General features: G+C 39.3%; 1 protein-coding gene across 4 annotated transcripts; it reads right to left on the bottom strand.

The window, feature by feature from the left end:
• Positions 1–239: 239 nt before the first annotated feature.
• Positions 240–23,813, bottom strand: letm1 (leucine zipper-EF-hand containing transmembrane protein 1). Of its 4 annotated transcripts, none has more exons than XM_055169589.2 (15): positions 23,519–23,813; positions 17,772–17,829; positions 17,151–17,628; positions 10,210–10,353; positions 9,957–10,094; positions 9,600–9,803; positions 9,360–9,479; positions 9,126–9,257; positions 8,815–8,964; positions 8,592–8,711; positions 3,720–3,854; positions 3,376–3,569; positions 3,140–3,172; positions 2,593–2,749; positions 240–2,498 (listed from the first exon to the last, which is right to left on the bottom strand). In XM_055169589.2, exons 1-15 carry the CDS (start codon positions 23,595–23,597, stop codon positions 2,346–2,348), a joined length of 2,295 nt encoding a protein of 764 aa, XP_055025564.2. In that variant the 5' UTR covers positions 23,598–23,813; the 3' UTR covers positions 240–2,345. The 4 variants fall into 4 exon arrangements, with proteins under 4 accessions (XP_055025564.2, XP_055025563.2, XP_055025562.2 ...); XM_055169588.2 differs by having other exon boundaries at positions 2,593–2,731; positions 8,794–8,964; positions 23,519–23,812; XM_055169587.2 differs by having other exon boundaries at positions 8,794–8,964; positions 23,519–23,812.
• Between the last annotated feature and the right edge of the window lie 249 nt (positions 23,814–24,062).

Below are 24,062 nucleotides of genomic sequence, written 5' to 3' on the forward strand. Positions count from 1 at the left end.
CAGACCATCAACCAAACAGATCGAAATTAAAGTTATGCCTGTGCAGTCACAAGCCATGACAGTGTCACCGTTACAGAGGTTACCTGTGATCTGATTTCATGCAGTCAATGGACAGCAACGCATGCTTAGCACAGGATAATGAAAAGACAAAAATGAAAAGACAAATGTGAAATTATACATTATAATGCAATGCAATGATACATGGACACAGATCTGTGTCAAAAGAAAATGAAACATGATGACTTTTCAGGGATCAGCTTGATTTTATTCACACCTTTGCATGTAATTTCTATTTACATATTAGGTAGTATAAACAATCAAATTACATATTTGTATAATTTTGCAACATATTGATTTTTAGTCTATAAGGTAACTATAGCGTAACAGTAGATAAAGCAGACCAGTTTTCTATGAGATTAAATTACCTCTTAACAAATACAGGATGATAAGCAGAATCTGACAACATGTCTTTTGGGAGCATTTATACTGCAAGTTTGATCCATTAAGCTCAATTATTTGGCTCAAGCTTTAAAATAAGTAATTCATGTTGTAATAAATACATTAATTGTCCCTCATATCCTTTTTAATCCTTTCCTATTGTCATTTATATATGCACCATTTCTTATGAATTAATCAGAAGCTTACATTTTAAATTAGCTTTACAAAGAACTGTAAGCAATCTAAGGTATCCTTATACCTTTCTACAATATTAACCAATCTACCACAAACATTTTTTTAAGTGTGCGTCCTCTTAAAATATCTCTCGATTTGTGCAAACACAGACCGAACATTGGTCTTCCTGAGTCTAGATCAACACTCCAAAATAAAACTCAAAACAACTTTTAGTGCAATTACACATCAGCATCTCTGTTTAAACACAAACAACTTACGATATGGTATTATTAATGAGATAAAGTAGTAGTAGTAGTAATAATAGAAATGCTGTTGAGAAGCAGATATAAACACAGGCTTAACTGCAGTGAAGAGACACATCGTGAAATAGGCACCTAGATTCAGACACACACAACACAGAGAGTTTTGAGGTTAGACATCATCCCTCTGTGTGACATGTTTAGGGTTAAGAGTGATGATTCACAGCCTTGTGTGCCACATGAAACTACGCTACCAAACTCACGCCATCATAACAGCGAGCGTGACACTGATAGACATTTTCCAGTTACTGCACGCTGCCTGCCAAAGCTGCGAATATGCATGTGTGAGAATTTGCTGCCACCACTCGCAATTCTCTCCATGTAAGGAGCAGATGCTTATTCAGACAGCTTCGAATCTTTAGATTGGTCTCTTATTGCTGTGGATGGGCTGGGCCACACTGACTGAAGTTACTTGTATCTATTCCAGACACAAACACGGCTACCTTTCAGGTAGTAAGGGCAACATTCACAAACACTAAATGCATTTGAAACCTAAGATTGCTAATACAGAGACCCATAGCAAGGACATTTTCTATACACTCAATGCATAGAAACTATAGCTGTATTATATCTGGATTAAACTTTTGGGGGGCTGACTGCTAAGGCCACAAAATGTATGTATGCACACAATGCTAAAATTAATCCAAAATAAAAGCTCAATTAAGATAAATATTAAAAACGAAGAATCAATTAGACAGCCACTGACTTTCAGTCAATACATTTCTGCAGCATACAAGATGCAGGGCTTAGTGGCATAAATGTGCATTTACAGGACAAAATAAAGCACAACCTGTACAACAAATTGTCTTTGGTTGTTAGATAAACATCATGAGTATGAGCAATATTTGACAATCTCGTGTAAATGAACTGAGCACTTAAAAGAAAAAAACAGATGAGAAACGTGGAATGATGTAATGTGCAAAGAGAGGAAATGACCTCAGATCACAGGAAATGACATCACTGCCAAAGGGGTGTTGATGAGAATGTCTTCATATTTTCATTATTTTTTTCTAAATAATTTTTGATGCTTAAAGCTTCAACAAAACAGAATTCTTAAAACAATGACCATTTTTAAATGGTCAAAACGTTTTTTGTTTTTTTCAAAACAAATATCCTTTTAAAATTAATTTCTGAAATACTATTAATAAATTAATTTGTCAATTCAGTCATTACACAACAGTCTCGAACAAAGCAAAATTTGTTCCTAGTTTAGCATGTAAAACCGTACACTCCAGGGAAAGATCTCTCTAAACCTTTTACAAGTGTTTTTTCTCTCTGAACAACCAAAAAGAAACACATTATATAGCAATAATTACAGCTTTAGTTTCGCCTCTCTCTGAAACACATTAAGCACATTCGTGGTCTTTAATAGCTTCGTGGTCGTTTCCTTACGTGGCGCTGTCAGTTTTAAGTCTAGTTTTGGATTTTAGCTGCCTGCTCTTTCTCTGCCTTCTCCTTGGCTTTTTCCTTCTCCATCAACTTCTCCTCCTTCTGAAGCATCACCATGATCTCTGCTACTTGATTGGTGGAGATATCGATGTCCTCCTTATCGATCAGCTCTATGACCTAAAATATGCACACAAACACAAAAGATGTCTGAATAAAGAAATCAGGAACCATAAAACCATTTAAGTAGATATAATCGGTTTCACTATACTACCTTGATGACATCATCAATGTCAATCTTGCCATCCTTGTTTTCATCGAGAGCGTCTGCAATGCTGAGCAGCTTGTGTTCTGGAATGTTCTGGATCTGCTTCATGATGGCAAGGAGTTCATTGATGCTCACAAGATTTTCCCTGTAGGACAGGAACAAGCTGCGTACAGCATTACGGTGACTTGATAACACAATAGGTAAGATGGTGGAGGAGGAGTTAATCGACCAACCAATCGCATGCCAAGACATTCATGCCGGGTTCCCAAGAGAGACGTTTAATAATTGATAGCCCCGCCCTCTTTTTGACTTATAATTGTAAGCAAGTTATTATAATGATTGTAATGATTTTACGGCACAATGTTAATCACTGATTAAATTTGCTATGACAAATAAACAGGAAAAGTACAGTGAAGGACAAGCAGACTGTTGGATTAAAATGTTACTTAAAAAAAATCACATTAAATTGATTTTGTATATTAAACTGGGCTAAAATGTCCAGGTTAATAGTTTCTGAGAAAAAAAGAAATGCAAATGTCACTCTTGTCCTTACCTTGGCAAGTTACTACGTTTCTCAAAGAACAATCTAAAAAACAACAAAAAATGTTTTTTAATTTGGCCGGGAACCCTTTTCTTTTGGTTTGCGTTATTACCCAGCGTGCTTCCTTTTCTTCCACCATCATTTTATAGTGTACAACACAACTAAATGCCATTTCCCATCATGCAACACACCCCTCACCATCTTAACTCCAAATAAACAATGTAGCTCACGCAAATAAAGATTTTTCCCCTATGGGCGGTGTGGTTTCGCTGTCCATCTGACCGTTTAGCACCACCTTGTCCTTTTCCAGCTCATTCATGATCTTATCTATTCGGCCAATCATAAGATTGATTCGCTTTGATAGACGTTTGCTTGCTTTAGATTCCTCCACCACTTTCTCCTGGCCTGTCTTAGAGAGCTCTCTCTTAATCTCCTCCAGGTCCTGTGCAGAGAAACACACAAATGGATTATATGGATTATATTATATGGATCTTTAAAGTCATCATAGGGCTCCTGAATGTGGCTGCAATTAGAGATCATTTTTAAAACAAGGCATTTATAGATGTATTTCTGCCAAAAGAGTCACACACACTTCGCTATACTCCTGCACATCATCCTTCAGGTCCTCCAGTTCCTCCTTCTCTTTGGTGAGGAGATTCTTCTGCTCCTTTAGCTTGGTGCAGGCATCGCTCAGCATGTCAATCTCCTCCTTGGTGATTTCCTCTCCCTGAAAGGCCAAAACCACACAGGCACACACATGAAGACATGGACACATAACTCCTGTGAGACTCACGCAAGAACAGACATTAAAAGCAGTGCTGGGGAACCTTTAAAAATTAAGCTTAGTAAGTTATGAACAATTACTGTTAAAGGATACATTTTATTAAATTATTTTTGTTTTGTTTAACAGATTGCACCTGGGGGCTTGATTATAAGCCATGTTGGAAGCTGTTGTAAGGTACTCAAACATACACATGTGATCGCATTACATCCGTGTTACTTTTAAGTGGCATCTAGTGGTGAGACTGTGAATTGCAACCAACGACTCAGTCCACAGCGCACCCCTCCCTTTCGAAACGCATAGTGAAGCTTCAATAGCCACCACAGGACAAACACGTCACCGTCTAAGACAACGTACTGACAAAACATCACGCCACAGCAAGCAACGAGTGTCATTGTTACAATGCATTCTGTTTTATTCTTTTGGTTTGAAATTTGCACTTGAGACAGTTCAGAAATGTTTTGTACAGCTTGTTAAGTGTGCCTTCACGCACCGCTTCCAGGTCCAACCCCTCATAGATGCCATAGAGAAATAATAATAAAAAAATCACGGCAATATCCACTCGTATCATAATGCAAAACTACTAAAAACACCCAAATCCTAATTTTTATATCCATAACAAAATCCGAGATGACCAGACATGGACATGGATTTTTTTATTAATTATTGATATTTTGCTGACTGTGATTCTGTGTGATTCTTTTGCGTGTTTGCAAACAGAGATGACGTTTTTTTGTGGACGGAGCCCAACTGGTGGTAGAAAGTGACAGCTCCGTAATCGGGGTGTGAAGTGTTTTAGCATTAAACTGTGATTTTTATGGATCCGGTGTTATGTAATGTTTCTTATAACATATTCACCAAGTTACGTTTTTTTTTAAATAAATTAAAAGTTTAAATGGCTTGGCTACTGATATGTGTGCATGCATGTAATGTATATGTATTGTTCTTTATTGGTAAATCAATTATTTTTACAGTATGAATCGCTGAAGTACTTATAAGAGCAATACTATCATGCAGTGTTTCCGCCACGCCTAAAACATCCCCGCCACGCTTGCAGTTGTGGATAGAAGGGATACAGCAAACGAAATCTCGCTGGATGACCACTGTTTTAACCCAAACCCAACTCTAAACACAAAATTTCACACGATTGTAGGATGTATTTGTATCTCATTTAGCCAGAGCTGCTGTTTTCATCCTAATAATCCTACCTCCAAATCTAATCCTTAACTTTTAGGCATTTGCTGTATCCCTTCTAGACAAAACCCACGGCGGCAGCTCGCAAAAAAGCTACAGCAATGTCCGCCCTGCCAGACTGGCTGTCTTAGAAATAAATTCCTTTCTGGATTCACGTTATTCACTCATTTATAAATAAATCTCCTAAAGTATCATAATTTCTTCCATGGGTTTAGTTTAATGAACAAATAGATTTAAATCAACAGAGGATGATTAGGCTACGTCTCTATTTTGAGAAATAATAATAAAATAAATAAGCCTATGCGAAATATGTTACACTTAAATAATAATTAAATTGACAAAACGAATAAAAAAGTATTTGAGTTTCTGTTTTTTTGTGACGCGCTGACCAAAGCAGCAGAAAGCACGTCATGTTTTTAATGATTTTAAATAAGCACAAAGTTTTCTCCTTATTGTGAGTTTACACAAATAAAAATACATAATTTGAAGTTTCGAATGTTGTTTTACTTTTATCTTTATGACTATAAATTTAGGGTAATTTAAGGTGCAAGGTCATCACGCATTTGATGTTCACCGGCACATATACACGGACGCAGCGCAGGGCTGCGAGAAAAGACATTATTAAACTTTCGATTTAACATATTACGAGTTTTTTGGACATTCATTTGGAATCACTGTCCTCATATTATCAACTTATCTGGCTAGTTATTCAGAATATAGGCTATAAGCGCAGTAGCGCGCTGCTGACCGCTCAGCTGTCAATCAATCTTCTGTGCTTTAGATCGACACTCACAAAGTTTCACATTAAATGATATGATATTTGTCCAAAAACAAATGCTAAATACTGAATACTACTTATATGCGACTGCAAGACATTAATAGTCGAAGCTGTTTGTAAGGAAACTTACATTATTCCCGTGGAAGAGAAGAACGTTGGAAATAGAAACTTGAGGCAGACGGTGAGACTGTTTTATCTGTTTTCAGACGGAACAACAGGGTGGGGTGAACCGCATAATATTTGATTTGATGTTTTGGTGTAATAATAGGCTTTTCGCGCGTCATTTGCGTTGTAGATGCAGGTCGGGACTCAATAGACAAGAGTAAAATGCGGGTCTAACATCCAAGACCAAAATTCGACTCGTTTTTAAATGGCCCCGTGCTTATTTGTGTTTAAGATCTGTCTGAAGACCGTTAAAGGTTTATATTCAACTGCGCGATTTGCGGTGCGTGTGACCGGCTCGGGGTCTTTATGTCAAATGGTCCGGGTGTGAATTGAAATAAAATTGCTGCTGATGGATGTTCGGTCAATCACAGCGATGCGGATTATCAAATAGGACTGTGCATGACTTTGCAACAGCTCTGTAACGCTAAACACGAGCACAACTTGCAATGCACACTACATTAAAACTACAATGAAATATCCGAACTACGTACTTAGCTATGTAACGTTTTTTAAGAAAATACATTTTAGATCAAACATAGAAAAGCAATATGCTATAAATATAAGGAAAAGTAAATGACAGCATGAAAATGATAAAAAAATACATGTTAGTTTACATGTTTAGCCTATATTCTACTTAAAAAAATAATGTACATTTATAATCATCATCGGCGCCCCCTGCCGCCACAGCTGAAAAAAATCCTAGAGGAAACACTGTCATGTATTCTGTATAATATCATTTATTAAATATTTCATCATTTCCTGTTTTCAATTTCTTCCTTGTATTTATAGCCTACGTGTTTGTTCTAAAACTATTATGTTTACATACAAATTAATTTGTATAGGCCTGTTTATATATTGTTAACACTTTACATCGTGTGTGTGTGTGTGTGTGTGTGTGTGTGTGTGTGTGTGTGTGTGTGTGTGTGTGTGTGTGTGTGTGTGTGTGTGCTATGTTTATATATTTATTAGTAAACACCATAATTTAGAACAAACAGGAAGAAGACATAGGCTAATATAGAAGGTAAAAAGTAGTAATAGAAAACGAAAAATATATGAAAACTTTAATAAATGGTAATATTATTTATATTATGAACTGATTCAAATCTTTAATCTTTCTAAATAAATTATAAACGTAACGTGATAAAAACGCTATAAGAGACACATAGAGGGAACAGACTTCGACAGAACACCGGATATCTTCTCTAATTATTTTCTATTCTAATTATTAAAAGATTTTCAGATGATTTCATCACTCCAGTCTGTCCGGTTGAGGGCTTTTATTGCAACTATAAACACCTACGTTTATCTTCAAATGGTGTCTTCGACGACGGTATACTATAAAAATGAAGGTCATCTATTTTGGTATTCCTATTCTGACACTCAACAGCACAACAAGACATTTTCTAGTGAGTTATATTGTTCGTTTCACTCGTGTCTCATTTATTTCCACTGTTTTTCTGCCACCACATTGCGCGCGTGACGTAACTGTGACGTCGACTCGCAAAAGGTCTATACAATGTGAGTTACGCAGTTACGCCGGTTTCACACCGCAAGCGTGACCATCGCGTAAGCGGCGTGTGTTTTTTTCAGCGCCCATGTTAACAAGTTAAAGCATGCACACCGCATGCGTAAGCCGCGCGTACTCGCTTGACAGGAGCGTCGCTGAAGCAGCAGTGCTGCGATCATTTCGGGTTAGGCTCCATTTTTGCTGCGCTGCTCACGCTCAATTAAAGTGACAGTGCATTGTTTATGGTTTAAATAATCGTGGATTGACGCAAAAAAAAAGTAATTTACCATAAAATCATGAATATGACGCCAAGTGCGTTTCAAACAGTCATGACTTTGAGCAATTTAAAAGAAAGCAATGAAATATTTAACAAAACACTGTTGCCAGAAGACTGCGCTGTCATTCACTCTCTGCCCAGCACTAAATGAATCCTCATTTATCTTAATAATCTTCAGAGAAACAGATACATCTAAATGCATGTAAAATAAAGTAATGTGAACTTGAGATTTTTGTACTGTTATTAAACAGCACAGTATGCGCTGCAAATGCAGCCGGTGTGAAAGCACAGTGACCACGCGCGGCAAACGCTACGCATATGCGCTGCTCACGCTTGCTGTGTGAAACCGGCGTTACTCTTAAATGTGTAATATGAATAAATAGCGATCATAAACGGCTGTTCAAATAATATCCTGTATTGAAATGAATGGAGGCCTAGACCCGAAAATGGTATTTCTTAGGTCATGACTTCACAAGCGGATAGTGAGTAGAAAAGCAGAGGGATCAGTGTGGTCTCCAAAAGGGGAGCAGATCAGCATTAAACCTGAATGCGCAGATACTTTTGTCACTGCTCGAACTGGAAAAATAAACATGCAAAATAAAATAAGAAGTATGCAAACACAGGAACAGCTGATAAATTGTAACCTGATGGGAAAGTACTGCCTTGTTTTATTGCTCTTTAAAAGCCCACACACATTAGCTGGACCAAGCTAGCAAGGTTTTTTGTTAAAAGAAACACGTGTTGTGCTTTGGCTTGCGTTACCTTAATTCCCTCTAGCACCGGTGCGGTATCTCGTAGTGTTTCTGAATGGATGGCCCCATCTGCACTGGACAGAGCTTGTTCTGCATCCACCTTCCCATCTGCATCCAGCACCTCAAGCTCCTAGATGCAAAAATACAACAATCAATAAACATTCACATATGATAAGACCAGGCTAAATAAAGTAACAGGCGATGCTAATGACCCGTGCAGCCTGTTCCTTTGCCTTCTCTGCAGCATCAGCCAGTCGCTCCAGCTCTTTCTCTCTGTGCTCCTCTCGAATGGCCGCCTCTTCCTGCAGCGTGGCCTCCAGCTTGGTCTTGTTATCCACTTTGGAGAAATCCAACTCGGCCACCTTCACCTGTGCTTCCTTAGCCTGTGAATACACACAACATTATGACTGTTTTGTGCTTTCTGCATTCTTTGTGAATTTGGTTGCTTTAGGAGTAAAGATGAATATCATATCATATAACTTAATTTTTGGCTTTACATTGCATAAAAATGTCAGGGGTGTGTGGATTTTCCTATACTCTGTACCATTATCTCGGGCAGGTTCTGTAGAGTTGTTTTGAGCTGGTCTGCAGGCGAAAGCGTGTCGGGCAAGAACATGGCTCGAGACAGCAGCAGAAGTGACGTAGGGATGTGCTGATTCAGGTGAAGCTCCAACCACTAGCCCACACACACATAATGTATAAATATATGAATACATAAGAGAAGTCCCAGCATTAAAAAGAAATAAAAGACAGTACGAGGACGTATTTCATGTGTTACCTGTTTAAGTTGCTCTCGAAGCCTCTCCTCTGTCACACCCAGAGCTCTCATTCCTCTCACACGACAAGCCGCCTGTAGTTCATTCACATTCAGACTGTCCACACCCTCCTCTGCTATCATCTTGTCAATCACACAGCACAAACATATCAATAAAATACAACAGCCTATAATGACATGAGAGTCAGAAGTATAATCAACATTGACCATTGCCATATGACAGGATACAGATTAGTGTTTAACCTTGTCATCTGCACGGATGGCTCGTAGTTTCATGATAAGCTGGAAGCGCAGGAAGTTGTTGGTGCCGATGGACTGAAGCTCCAGCAGTTTGCAAAGGGCCACCAGCTGCGGCCGTGTCAGGTTATCTAAAGTCAGTTCATCCTCGAACAGCTTAGAGAAACGGATGATCTGCTCATTACTGGGTCTCTCTCCTGAGTCACGAATCTGAAACGGACAAGGACCAATTGCTACAAGTCACTGCATTCTCAGCATTTGTCAGTAATATCTCCTCTGTAAAGAATAAACATCACCACATGGGGGTGACAAAGAGCTGCAGATGTGATCAATGCTTCTCAAAGAGATTTATGCATGTTTTACCTTTTGGAAGAAAGTGGAGAACTCTTCGGTCACATTGCCTTGGGCTGCTTTATTTCTTAGTGCGATCTCCTCAATCGTGTCCTGCAAGAACTTGGCCATCTCTAGCTTCCCCCTTAGCTCCTTCTTCAGCCTTTCCTCCTAAAGAACACACATATGTGGATGCATGTTTTTTGTATAGGTGGAGAAACAGAATTTACAGAAATGCAATTATGGATTTTTTAGGATAGAACTCGAAGATGAAAGGTAGGCGTACCTTTTTGGACTGTGTTTCAAAGGTGGACGGCAGCATGTTAGGGAAAAGCTTCACTGCAATGGGAAGCAGAAACTCCATAAAGGGAACGATGATAAAAACTAGAAAGGGGACCAGTCGGAAAACATCTGCACATGTCCTCAGGAACTGTGATAAGGAAGAGAAAAGAACAGATGTTACCGCACATTTAATTACAGTAAATGGACCTTTTGTTAATTTTTGAACGATGGAGTTCAATCTAGTCTAAACTGAAAGCGATTTGTGTGCTATATTAACCCATCTATTTTTAGTAATGGGAAAACTGAATCTCTTTAACTTAAATATGACCTCTGTCACAGAAAAGTATAAATATATACGAACAATAACCTACTGGCTTACTATACTGTGTGAGATGTTAAGCATTTTTAACAAGCATTTATATATTTAAAGGGACACTCCACTTTTTTTAAAATATGTTTATTTTCCAGCTAACCTAGAGTTAAAAATTAGATTTTTAACGTTTTGGAATCCATTCAGCTGATCTCCAGGTCTGGCAGTACCACTTTTAGCATAGCTTAGCATAATCCATTGAATCTGATTAGACTATTAGCTTCACGCTCAAAAATAACCAAAAATAAAACAGTTTCAATATTTTTCCTATTTAAAACTTGACTCTTCTGTAGTTACATTGTGTACTAAGTCAGATGAAAAAATAAAAGTTGCAATTTTCTAGACAGATATGGCTAGGAACTATACTCTCATAATATGACTGCAGTCAAGTTTTAAATAGGAAAGATTTTAAAACTCTCATTTTTGAGCGCAATGCTAAAGGTCTAATCGGATTCAATGGATTATGCTAAGCTATGCTAAAAGTGTTACCACCAGACCCGGGAGATCGGCTGAATGGATTCCAAAACTGTAAAAATCAAATGTTTAACTCTAGGGGAGCTGTAAAATGAGCGAATTGAGCGTTGCCGCGGGAAACGTGCAAGTTGAAACTTGAACTTTGGCGGGAAAACGTGCCGCGTTAACCAATCAGTAGCTTGCTCTTGTAGTGACGTGATTACAGGAAGCGAGCAGAGTCGCAGAAGCCCCTCCCATGACGCACATTTTTGCGTGAATGTCTTGATAACTAGAATTTCAAGTGTGAATGAAGCGTGTAAACTCAAAATGTTCAAGCAGCAAACTAGATGCGAATTTGACGCCTCAAACGCGGCTGGTGTGAACCAGTGGTAAGGCTGAAGTATGGGCCACTTTATACCTGTACAGTGTGCGTGACCAAGGGGCAACTTTCCGATCTCTATGATAAAGCCAAAACGGAGGTGATTTAAACTGCAATTCATCGACTGGCCACTAGAGGCTGGCTCCAAAAGAAAGTTTTTTGTTGGTCTGTATAGCTAATTTTGCCCTTCATGACAACTGTGAGGGGGTGAATTTTTTTGTAACTCATCCATTTAAATTATATTAAGCCTTAAAGTCCTGCATAATTAAGGGCGTAGCCACATGAGTGACAGCCACTGCTGTCACTAAAATCGAGCTAGGTGGGCGTTTCAGCAACCAGACACCTCAGCTTCAACCATGTCCCGCATCTTTACCCATTTTCGGTTATCCACGAGTGATGCATGGTGACGCGCGGCCAAGATGGCGACGGCAGGCACCGCCTACTATTGGCTTCAACGACGATCTTCAGAAAACTATGGGGGAGTCTATGTGCATGACGCAATTTTCATCATCAGAAGAGTGTGCGCGTATTGCACTGCTTCGACCGCATGTGTACGTACACGTAAAAAAACTGAGTACACTCCGAGGTTAAAGGTGTGCCCATTTATTTGTCTATTGTCAGACAGCCCACTCTTGCATTAAAAAGTTCCCAATCTGTACCATCTTTTTATTCAGAATAAAAACCCGGCAGACCTTGAACTTCAAGCAGTGACTTTTGCAATCACACAACATTTAATCAGTAATGAAACATGATGGATCCAGAAAAAGAGAGGTAGGGTAACAAAGGAGCTTCGGCATTATGAAAGGGGTCCCTGCTCTCCTTATACCACCTGTGTGTATGCAACCGAAAGCTTTAAGCCCAGCACCCTTGAAAAGAGCTTTTGTGTTTGGCCCATTGACATGTATATCACCACAGTCAGAGAGAGAGAGAGAGCAATAGAGAGAGAAAAAGAAGAAGAGAGAGAGGAGAAAAAACAGCAAGGCTTGTGGTGTGAAATATTCAGTGAAGAGTGGGAAGGCATTCCAAAGGACGTCGTCAGGAAAGAGCAGGACACAGGCAGAGGGGTCGGGAAGGGGGTTGATGATGACTGATCCAAAGCTATAGGAACCCACGCTGTGCGAGTCTGCTTGTGAATAGGCAGGATTAAAGATGAAGCAGGTCAGAAGAATAGTGAGACAGATGCTAGCTGGGCTGAGACATTAGCATACCTCCGCAATGCTAATGTTGACAGAGCTCAAACCATATAAAAGCCTGAGTAAAATCTTGATAGGAACCTACTGAATAATAGTATTGAAAAAAACATTCAAAACTAGGCTTTGGATGTTTCAAATGCAATTAAAAATGAAAGCCTTGTAGATGTGAGACATACTTTAATATTTTGTGTGTTAAGGGAGGTTTCAAGGCCGTTGGTATCCTAAAGTGTTCTGATTGGTTGTTATTACATTGCTACACTGTAGCTAGTGTGTTTTGGGTAACTGCGAGGTGACTAAATATTATCTTGCAACAAAGTTTGCAAGACACTGTAACTTTGTAAGGGTATGCTCATGTATCCTTTACCAGAGGAAGCAAATAATCATATCTAAACGATATTGCTGTGTATTGACAGACATTTAAATCCTAGCAAGAAAAGGGCAGACTGTTCCCTCCAAGAGCCCCCTGCATCTGAAATCAGGTATTGCGACCTATCAGTTAAAGGCTGGGTGCATGATTTTTCAAAAACACGTTGGAAAATGAGTCAGGACGAGTACCAAAACATACTTGTTGCCAATCAGCAGTAAGGGGCGTGTCTACAAACCGACATTGTTGCCTGGGTTTTGTATGTGTGGGACGATCTATCAAAAGAAGGTCCAGATTCTATTGGGGTAGGGGCGTGTTTGTTTAAGTGATTTCAAATATCAACATTGGCTTTCAGAGATCATGCACCCCGCCTTTAAATCAGTATTCGCACACTATATAGCAAAGATCCCCAACCCTGCTTCTTGTGAGCTACCATCCTGCAGAGTTTAGCTCCAACTTCAATCAAACACAGCTAAGGCAGCTTATCAAAGTGTTCAGGGTTGCTTGATAACTACAGACAGGTGTGTTGTAGCAGGGTTGGAACTGAAGTCTGCAGGACGGTAGCTTGCTAGGAGCAGGGTTTGAGACATCTGCCATATAGCATGGAATTAGGCAATTTTAAGATGTAGGGGGTGAAACAGAAAAACAAGGCACACCAATCCTGCTTACGTCATTTCCAGTACTGACCAGGGAGTCCTCTAACAATTATAGATTGCATGCGTCAACAGTGTTATTTTACAACAGGCCAAGTAACCGTCTGGGAATTTGAGGTTAGGAAGATATTGGCACTATCTGAGATAACCTAAAGCATATGATAGTTGAGATCAGCTGTGTAGTACTTGTGACCTTCATAATACTGATGAGCAGTAAGCTTACTGGCTTAACATTATGAACAGTAGTGCTGTGTTCAAAATATCGATACGACGATACATCGTCATGGACGCCTGACGATGCGTGCATCGATACAGCACCTTCTGTATCGATTCGGATGCACTTTTAAAAGTAACGTGACGAATCGCTGTTGATCCGTGATCCATATGGAAAGGACGCATGTGTCCCGTGGAGTAGGCAACGTAGAGTTAAAGGTAGCGGGGTATACTTTCACTTTGCGAGTCTGTCTTGCTGGCGCACGTGCCTGTATAGCGAGCCGCGTACTTGCGCGCTCTCTCTCTCTCTCTCGCGCGCGCGCGCATTCAGTATGAAAGCGCAGATATCTTAGCCTATACTACTGCAAAGGGCTTTATTAGCCCCTCTCTTATAAAACAGTACTAACGCATTTAAGAAGAAACACGACAAAGATTTGCATGTGAAAAGTGTACGTCTAGAGAAGAGATACAGAGCTCCTTTCTATAGCTGTCACATTAATAATCTGATTTCTATTAAATAGTATTAAGTCTGACTGCATGTTTATAAATATATTCATAGATATAGAATAATGAGAGACAAATATAATGCCTAGAGTAAGGCACCCTCTTTGTAAAACTGCTTTAAAAAAACATAAGTACTAACTCTGGGATTTTAAGTATTTCTATGAGTATCCCCAGAAGCTAATAAATTAACTGTTACAACACTGCTTATTCAATGTACAATAAACAGATGATTATAATAATAATAATAATAATGTTACTAAATTCAGAACAAAAATGTAATTCAAAATAGTCTTCGTATCGGGGCCCTTGTATCGGGATACGCATCGTATCGGGAAATTGTTGGCGATACACAGCCCTAATGAACAGTAACATCAACTCTTTGTGCAAATGTTAAGGGAGGATAAAAATTATAATAAATAAATATACATGTTCAAGGTCTTACCAAATCTCTTTTTTGACCTCTAAAGACACCATATCTTAGGGAAAGCACTTTATTTGAGTCGGCATAGGCTTTGGACCAAAATGTGTCTATTATGTATCGATTACATTAAAGGTAACATAGAATGATAGAACGGGGTATTTATCCTTGTTCTGAGATGTGGCATGTAGACAACAAAATTTTGGTTGGGTCTGTAATGCCTTAGAAGCTACCTAAAAACCTCCCTCATAATGGGAGAGGGAGGGTGTTACTGCGCCGAGTCGAAGTACTCCCAAAAGTGCTATTACGCCATAAAATGTAGCTCCTCTTTTAAATCCGCTTAGAAAAGCGCTACGTTTTATTTTGTACCACCAAACTTGCTCGTATAACTACTCGTCTTAAATAGGAAAAACGTTGATGTGTTTGGTCACTTCTAACTTTATCTCTAAATGGTACCATTGAATGAATGGGGCTAAGCTAAATGCTATCGAAGCATCGCAGCACGCTCCAGCGCTTACGTGCACGCACACAGATGATAGAGGGATGAATCAACAATTCTTAGTTAAGGTAATAACATATTTTAATATTGAAAATGAGTAGACTATTCCTTTAACTGGCAACCTCAATATGAAATGCAAGCACTTGACGCTGATTGGCTGCCTTTGCTGCCACTCAAAGAATGTAAACTTTGCCGTCTTCAGAACAAGTACAGACCAAAATGTTAAAGATAGAAGAGCACACCTTGAAACGCAACTCACCATTTCGCCTTAAACGTTGTGAACAATGCTGCAATTTACTTCTCGTTGGATGCGAGAGGCCGAATGTATGCAAATTATTTTGAAGCGGAGGGAATTAAATGAGAGTGGGGGGATTGAGATGCATTTTACGTAACATCTATCCGTTGTTCAGATTGGGCCATTTTCTGGCAGACATTTCTAAAGGAGGAATTTCTATGAAACGGAGATGTTCCAGAATGTCTAGCACTTTTCATATGTTCGTGAATGCGGGTAGACTACCGTTATTCAAATAAGACAAGGTAAAAATGTATTTTCATTCTCTGTCCCCTTTAAAGCAGGACTAGTCACCAATAGGTAAAAGTTAAATATATATCCTTGAACTATCCTTTTAAGCTAAAGGGAGTGAAAGGAGGAGAGATAGAGAGAAAAAAAGAACATTAGGAGGATGGAGAAGAGATAACTATCTTGAACTCAGCACCTTAAAGATGAAGTGTAATTTCTGTGCAACAAAAAGAAACTGCAAATTTACATTTATTTGGCCTGACTTGGAAGAATATAACAACATTGGCCCAAATGCCGAATTTGGGGTGTGACTATGTGTGTGTTCAACCAATAGGAGAAGAAGAGAGTGTTTTTGTTGTTGCATAAATTACACACATTATAACCTATTTTAAAGAACTAATCTAAATACTATCGAATTATGTTCCAAAGTATTGTTAAATTTGACACATTAGGTTCAGGGAACTCTCAAGGCCTCCCCACTTACAAGGTAATCTCAAATCGATGTTCCATCAAGACTCAGCATGGCACTAATTTAAATTATAACCTACACAAGTGATCTAGTTAGGATTTTATAGATCTGGGATTAAACTACGGAAGAATGTTAACCTCTAAATCCTCCTACTACACTTAATTACATTACACTGAGTTAAATCCACAGGGCAAAAACACACACACACAATGTAGGCTACAGTCCACCAAGATAAGTTTCATGTAAACTGACAAGACAAAGCAGAGTAATGGAAATGCTGCTCTTGACCAGGGGCCTCATTTATAAAATTGTGCGTATCCTTACTAAAAGTCTACGTACGCACAAAAGCCAAAAATGGCATATGCCAAAAATAATAAAAACGTATAAAACAAGATCACCTGCAAGTGTGCGTACATGAATCACTCTCAGATCCCACCTTGCAAGCCCATTCTCCCATTAAGTTAGTTTTTTATAGATCACAACCTTTGGGAACTGGCGTGCTTTATAAATGAGGCCCCAGGGCTGTAAAATGCATGCAATTATTTTTAAACTTAAACTGATAAACCTAAACTGAACTGATCTGTGCAAAGGGTTAATCAGTTATTACTATTACTAGCATTGGGAAAATCTAAAGTCTTACCCACATGTATCAGTAGAGTAAAATGTTTTATATCTATCTACATTGTGCAATTTCCAATGGGGGTGCAGAATGAAAGTCCCATAATAACCCTGATACCATTATAAGATGACATGGCTACTAGCACCCAACAGTACATAAACTGCACAACCTCCACCTTTAAATCATCCACCTCCCATATCATGCATACTGCACATAAAAAAGCTGGTGGTTCAAATAAATATTAATTTGCGCTACTGAATTTTGGAGCACTTGCTTTGTTTGACTGCATACCTGTCTCCTTTCGCGGCGTGACAGAGTGTTTCCATTCAGTACCCTCCAGAGCATGCGCACAGCGATGGTTGTGTCAATCCACAATAGACGAAATCCATGATAGTAGTGCTTCACCTCATCAACGACGCGTTGCCCTATCGACCTTCTCACCGGCTCCGCGTCCACTGTCGGACTGTAAACCGGCCCACCCTCCTCGAGCTTTTTATTCCGATCCTTTAGTGAACGTAAAGACTGTTCAACTTTTGAATCGTCATGAAGGCGGCCTGTAGTATGCACCCACCGAACGGAAGTGCTTTCTGGCCAAGCTATCGTCCTATGATGTGTGAAGTGGGTGTGGCCTGACAGGGTGTGGTCAGGTACTAAGACGGCACAGTACATACGGCGTGACCTGGTCAAACAGTGCTGCTGACTCGATGAGAATTCAGGATGCGGTACAGATGATGCATGAGGCCGCAGGCTGCATCCAAGAACGGCAGGACTGTTGAAAAAAAGACATCAAACATTAATCCCAAGCATTTGAAAGAATAAGGAAAACTGTTGATTTAAAAATGTTTGATTTGTTTTATGACAACGGCTTCATAAAAGTAAGCTGTGGTAGATACAGTTCAATCTTTAGTTTACCTGTTTGTGGCTAACCGCAATGCAGTACAACTGAAGCACGCTCCTTCTGTCAACTTTCCTGAAATTAAAAGAAATAAGCAGGATTGATAATATATAGCAACATTTAGCAAAGAAACAAACACCCAAAAATATTACTATGCAACTTGCAACTCGTAAATCATGGCCAGAACAAAACAAATGTAAAGGCTAAAATGCGGTCCATCTTTTACTAACCTCTGTGTACACGTACGAGACGAGTCAAATAAACTATATTTTGCAAGGCTGTGTGTTTGACCGTGAATGTACACGTAAAAAACAGATTATACTCCAGGCTTAACAAATAAATGTTGTGTGTGTCGCTCATACTCCAACATTGTAACATGATACAAAGTAAGATTATGAGTTCCTACAGGCTACATGTCAGTACAAGACCATGCCAGTTCAAGGACAAGGCACAGACTTGGTTCCATGCCAGAGTGGATGCTTAGTCAGGGAAAACTGGTTGTACAACTGCTTAAGTACCGTATTGTCCGGACTACAAGTCACTCCGGAGTATAAGTCGCATCAGTCAAAAAATGCGTCATGAAGAGGAAAAAAACATATATAAGTCGCACTGGACTATAAGTCGCATTTATTTAGAAAAATATTATTCTTTTTGTGGGCATTTTGTTTGTAAGCCTTTCTCCGTTGTCTTTAAGTTAATGTTTCAGTTAGTAGGCTATAGGAGCAACATATAGTGCAATCCTGTGGCTGAAGTTGGTAATATTTTCTTTTGGTTTATGTTAGTCAGTATTAGGGCTGCACGATAAATCGCATGCGATACCACGCGCATCATGTCAGCAATGCCGGTTCCCTGATTTAAATCGCCAACAGCTGTTTTCAAATGGCGCGAAATTAACCGCACAGAGCCGTAGTTCCCTGACAAGCTGGGCCATATCGCATACATATCGCAGGCGATACGTCCCCGATAATTAATGAACATCTCAACCCTCCTTTGGTTTTTATACATCGCAACTGGGAAAACACATATACATTTCTCCTACTATCTGTGTTTAACCTGCAGTTAGCAAGTTAACATCTTAAAGGCCAAAGTATGGTCAACTCAACGCGTACTAGAGCTGGGTTTCGATTCAAATTTGAAGAATCGATTAGATTCCGATACTCAATATCTTGAATCGATTATCATTATTTGATTTGATCCGATCCGATCTTCGAGATTTAGATAAGTGTTTTTGAAAAAAGCATTTTTCCCAGCTGTTACCTGAATTACAGTTTTCAAAACAACTGCTTGCTTGCTTAACGTTCCACCTCGCGCGCATGCATGAATTCAATGACGCGGCAAGTTTAAGTTATTAATTATTGAATCGATCCTCTGAGTTACCGATCGATCTTTAGAAATTAATATGAAAATCGATTCAGAATTGGTGAATCGATTTAGCAACACAGCCCTAACGCGTACGCAAAAGTCTGCGTACAGTGCGTGCGTGCGAGGCCATTTATTTTTAAAACCCTGTGTACATTGCACGCATAGGTCGAGCATGCAGGAGAATGTAGTAAGTGGCCCAGCAGACGCATTGCATTTTATTACATGTACGGATCAAATAAACTATACTTTGCAGGATGTACGTTCGACCGTGCGCGAACGTTCATGTACACGTAAAAATCAGACTGTTCAAAGTATAATCTGTTTTTTATGTTTAAGCGAACATACGCAGAGTTTCATAAATCTAATGTACAGTGCAGTGCGCACACCCTTCTGATGAAGAAAATTGCATCACACATTCACGGACCCTCACGTACACTTAAAAATGGACTATACTTTGGCCTTTAACCTCCTATTGTTGCATAACTACTGGTTAGCATAGTGCTAACTTATCATGCTATTCTAGCATTCCCTGAAACGAACTATATAATGACAACACTAAGATTCTTGATCAGGCATTACAATTTTTTTTACTCTTGCATTACGCTCCAACGCAACACATCCTCACCCCATGTCGTCAATATTTGACGACACTTGCCATTCGTGTGACGGGGAGGGTATACCTTTCATTTTTTGACGAACTGGGGACTTCAATACTATTACGTCCGTTGCATTCTCTTTCCTATTTTCTTACCACTCTCGCGTCGGTTCAGGGCTAGATTACGCAAAATTAAACAGTGTACGTGAAATTAAACAGTTGTCACCTGGCGTTGGGGTTAGAGTTAGGTACGACAGTTGTCACCTGGCGTTGGGGTTAGAGTTAGGTTTGGGTAGGGATGTCATTATGTAAATCTAACCCTAAACCGACACGAAAATGGCAAGAAAATAGGAAAGAGAATGCAACGGACGTAATAGTATTGAAGTCCCCAGTTCGTCAAAAAATGAAGCGAAAGGTATACCCTCCCCGTCACATATTGACGAATGGTCAAGTGTCGTCAAATATTGACGACATGGGGTGAGGATGGGTTGGTTGCACGCTCACATTCTTTCATGATGGTTCATGAGAAACTTTTGTTGCCTGTTCCTGAAAGATTTTATTTCACTCAAACCCATGATTAAAACCTAAAAGCACGATTAACAGTGACACTTTGCTATTAAATAAGAACACCCACTGCATAATTCTGTCAATTGTTCAAGCATAACATTTTATAATGACCTTCACAAGCACGCTTGACATTTGTGACAGACGCAGACACGCGAGAATGACTGAGCACATTTCAGTAACGTCTAACTCATGCTAAAGTTAGCTACAGTTCTTCAACAGATGGAAGGGGGTAAAGTCCGAATATCCCAATACCAGGAACAACTCTACAGTGGATTTATTCCCAACACACAAATATTACAGTAGCCTACTCTAGTCTGTAGTATCATTTACAATGAAAACTTATTTTAATCGAGTTTTGCTGAACAGATATTAGATTGTGCTGCTGTAATCTGCAGTGACTGTGAAACTTTTTATGGTGCTGTTATGTCATCTTTGGAGCTTGACAGTGCCAGTCACCATTCATTTACATAGTATGAGAAAAAGCAAAATCTAATTATGCTAAATCATAACTATTTTTCATAGTTTTTATAAAGCCACAAATGTATAAAGGAGAAGTGGGGGTATTGCATGGGATCAGATATGCGTCATGGTCACATAACAATGCATTAAATGTTCCACTACTAATTTAATATAAAACAATTTTGCTTTCAAACCTTTTGTCCAGGTGAAGCCTTATCTCTATCTCATACTGTTTGTTAGACCCTTGAAACCCTTGGCCCCTAATCCCAGGTGTATCCTCTTGACAGGAGGATGTTCTTATTAAAAGATAAATGCTTTCTGCCTGTCTTCTTTCTAGTTTGTCTCTAAATATAGCTCTATAGGACTTCTGGCCTCACGTCCTGAGGTCACGGTGCTGGTGGCAGAAGGCTGGAGATCTCTATCCTCTTGTAAGTCCCTTTGTGTTTGCAAGAAGACGATCAAGTTTCCTTGAAATTATCAGAGGGCTTTACGTAAAGGATTTGTAAATTATTGTGTTGTCTAACTTCCTGTAAGGGTGGAGAAAAAGCATTGTGCTTAAAACAACTTTGTGGTCATAAATCTTCCTATGCTCTGCCACAGAGTTAAGGGTGTGTCAACTGACAAAGAACGTGTTTTGAGCGGGCATAGGGCTTAGATACAGTATTTCTTTTACGTAACTTTCTAGCTTTAAAGTAATTGTTACAGATGCCAGGTAGTGAGTGAAAGCTGTGCAGTAAACCTTACTATCCAATCTCAAGAGGCTGTGGTCTTTAGCCTCTTTGCTAGACCACCTGACTCCCATGCCGGACCACTTGCCTGTCGGGGTGCTGTTCGGGGTGGGTGTAAGTAAGACCGAGCGGTTATATATGAAATGTAAAAATTATTATGAATGCTAAATTGTTATTTTTATCTAAGCTGATTTTGGGATAACACCCGAAACAACACAACATTCCAAAAACATAAAAGGCACACAAATGCTTTTCTCTCATGTTAGTTGCCTGTGCCAGCTGATACAGACCAAACATCACATGCATGTGAACAATTTCTGAAGTCTATAAACGTTCATTTAGACTCAGTGTGAGGGTCACAGTGTTTACACTGTGTTAGCATTTTTTTATCTAACAATGCATACCCAGATTGGACCACTAATTTATAGGCCGTCATGCAGATGTGGTAAATCATTACCCAGAGTGCACTGCTTCCAACAGGTTTAAAGGAAGAAGGTCCACACTGAGGTTTCTCAACAAGCACTTGAAGTAGATTTTGAAATCAGTAGCACTTTGTGGTAACAATGTTGTGGTTAGAAAAGCAAGCAATGGATAATTCACTTGACTTAGATTGAATGTGGCATATGAACACATAGAGTACTCCCTCAGGGCTAAGTCTAGGGAATAAATTACACTTTTCAGTGTCTCTTTTCCCTAATACACACACAGAACAAACTATGTGCACACAACAATTTAAGAGAAAAACTGCATTTATTGCAATGCAGGCCACTTCATATTTCACTTAAAGTAAACCTAAATTATATTATCGAGTAGATTGTAACTGGCACACCTTTGGCCCAAAAGGTGGCTAAATAGTATTAGTTAAAGTTTTGCAACTTGGTTCAAACATCAGTCAGACTCGGTACAGAAATATGACCCAGTGTTTCTATCCCTGTATGATACAGTTTTTCTTAGTGCAGCCTTAAGGCTAATGCATGCAAGTTTTATTATACGCCTACTTTGAATCTGGTTCAATACAGTGTTATTATAATACAGTCTACAAGTGCATGCATTTCCTTCAGTATGAAAGGAGTAAATAAATACAAAAACAGTCATTGCAGACCGTGACAGACAGTAAGCCTGTGTCCTCAGATAAACTCCAGTGATCTCCTTTTCTTCATCAGCTTGTGCTAGATACAGTACGTGCCATGTACGTTACTAGGATATAGGCCTAAACTATGACTAATCTAATAAACAAAAGTACTCATATACGCTCTTGTGTTGTATTAAACGTAATCCCTGCAGAAAGGAGCGTCGGTCCGTCTCTCACTGGGAGCACAAACAATTAATAATTTACTGTGTGTCTGGAATTAACAAGGAAAATAAAGCATATCAATAATTGGACAAAACACGAACATTCTTTAAATTTGTGGAAACGACCCGTGTGTTGATCATAACAATGACCTGGCACACAAACGGTCAATAATAGTGACAGCGCCTCTGGCTTTCTGGAAATGACACAAAAGCGCGCACACGTGTGACAGACAGGCGCAGAGGATCATCTCCATTATCTGTGCCTGTAACAGACCTACTAGGCACATCTTTAATACATGTCATGTGAACCATTCAGCCTATGAAAACGTTTGTGTCGGATAATTCTCGGTTTTAATGGCTTACACCGGTGAAGCTGGATGGTTAGCTTGTTAGCTAATTCTTTAAGCCGATCTGTTTATCATCAATAATGTTGATTCCCGCTAGGTTTTCGAGCTAAGTGGCTAACGTTAGGTTGTAAACTAGGTACTACTAACTTCATAGACACAGCGGCATTAGCACAATTATCAAGCCTCAAACTGGAAAATAATCATTAAAATATATTAAAATCACAAGGCCTTGCTACGTTTCCTCACGTGAAGTAAACCGGTTACTGTAGCAATGTGTGTATCACCATCAGCCGCGTACTTGACAGTTCACAAAGCTGTGTTGCCATTCTCAAAACAAAGAGGCTGATGAAGTTAAAACCAGACGATATAAATAGGTCAAACATTGATCTGTCACATGCGATTAAAAAAATTACCTTTTCTGAATTCGTTCTTTATTGATCTAGATGTTGTCAACAGCGAAGTCCGAGACCTGATGAGGAAAATCGATGCCATTCTGCTCCCGTCTGTATGACTGAAGACGTCTAAAGTTAATGTATGATTTACAATAAAGTTGGGTGGACGTACAGTAAAAATACACTGACAGTTTATGAACCATCCACATAAGTCATAGTCCCAAGCGCTTGGCTGATGTCCTTGCACCCTCCTCGGTCAGCGATGAGTTTGCAAGCGCTTGTCATTTGCTTCCGTCTTCCTGTGGGTTGAGCTCGACCAGCAGGGGGCGGTATTGGTGCCATAATGGTACTGGGGCTGACAGGACTGACCGAGAATAAATGATGAAGCGTTGCCCCTTTGCGAACGGGTCATCACTATCAATCATGTGCTTAAGAAAGTGAATAGACTCGTCTCGTACAACCCAAAGACAAATAAACTAAATACTACTATAATACTATAAATTACTATATTATTCATTATAAATCAAGATAACGATTTCGTTTATTTCAACTCTTTTAAAATATG

The sequence above is a fragment of the Misgurnus anguillicaudatus genome, chromosome 11 (assembly GCF_027580225.2).
Source record: "Misgurnus anguillicaudatus chromosome 11, ASM2758022v2, whole genome shotgun sequence".
Classification (NCBI taxonomy): Eukaryota; Metazoa; Chordata; class Actinopteri; order Cypriniformes; family Cobitidae; genus Misgurnus; species Misgurnus anguillicaudatus.

Bases quoted from the DNA above. Each gene is read 5' to 3' on its own strand.
- letm1 (XM_055169587.2), bottom strand. From the start codon at position 23,597: ATGGCATCGATTTTCCTCATCAGGTCTCGGACTTCGCTGTTGACAACA. The intron at 10,354-17,150 runs GTATGCAGTCAA...TCCTTATCACAG, and splicing joins CACGCCGCGAAAGGAGACAG to TTCCTGAGGACATGTGCAGA. The intron at 2,750-3,139 runs GTAAGGACAAGA...TGCTGTACGCAG, and splicing joins AAACGTAGTAACTTGCCAAG to CTTGTTCCTGTCCTACAGGG.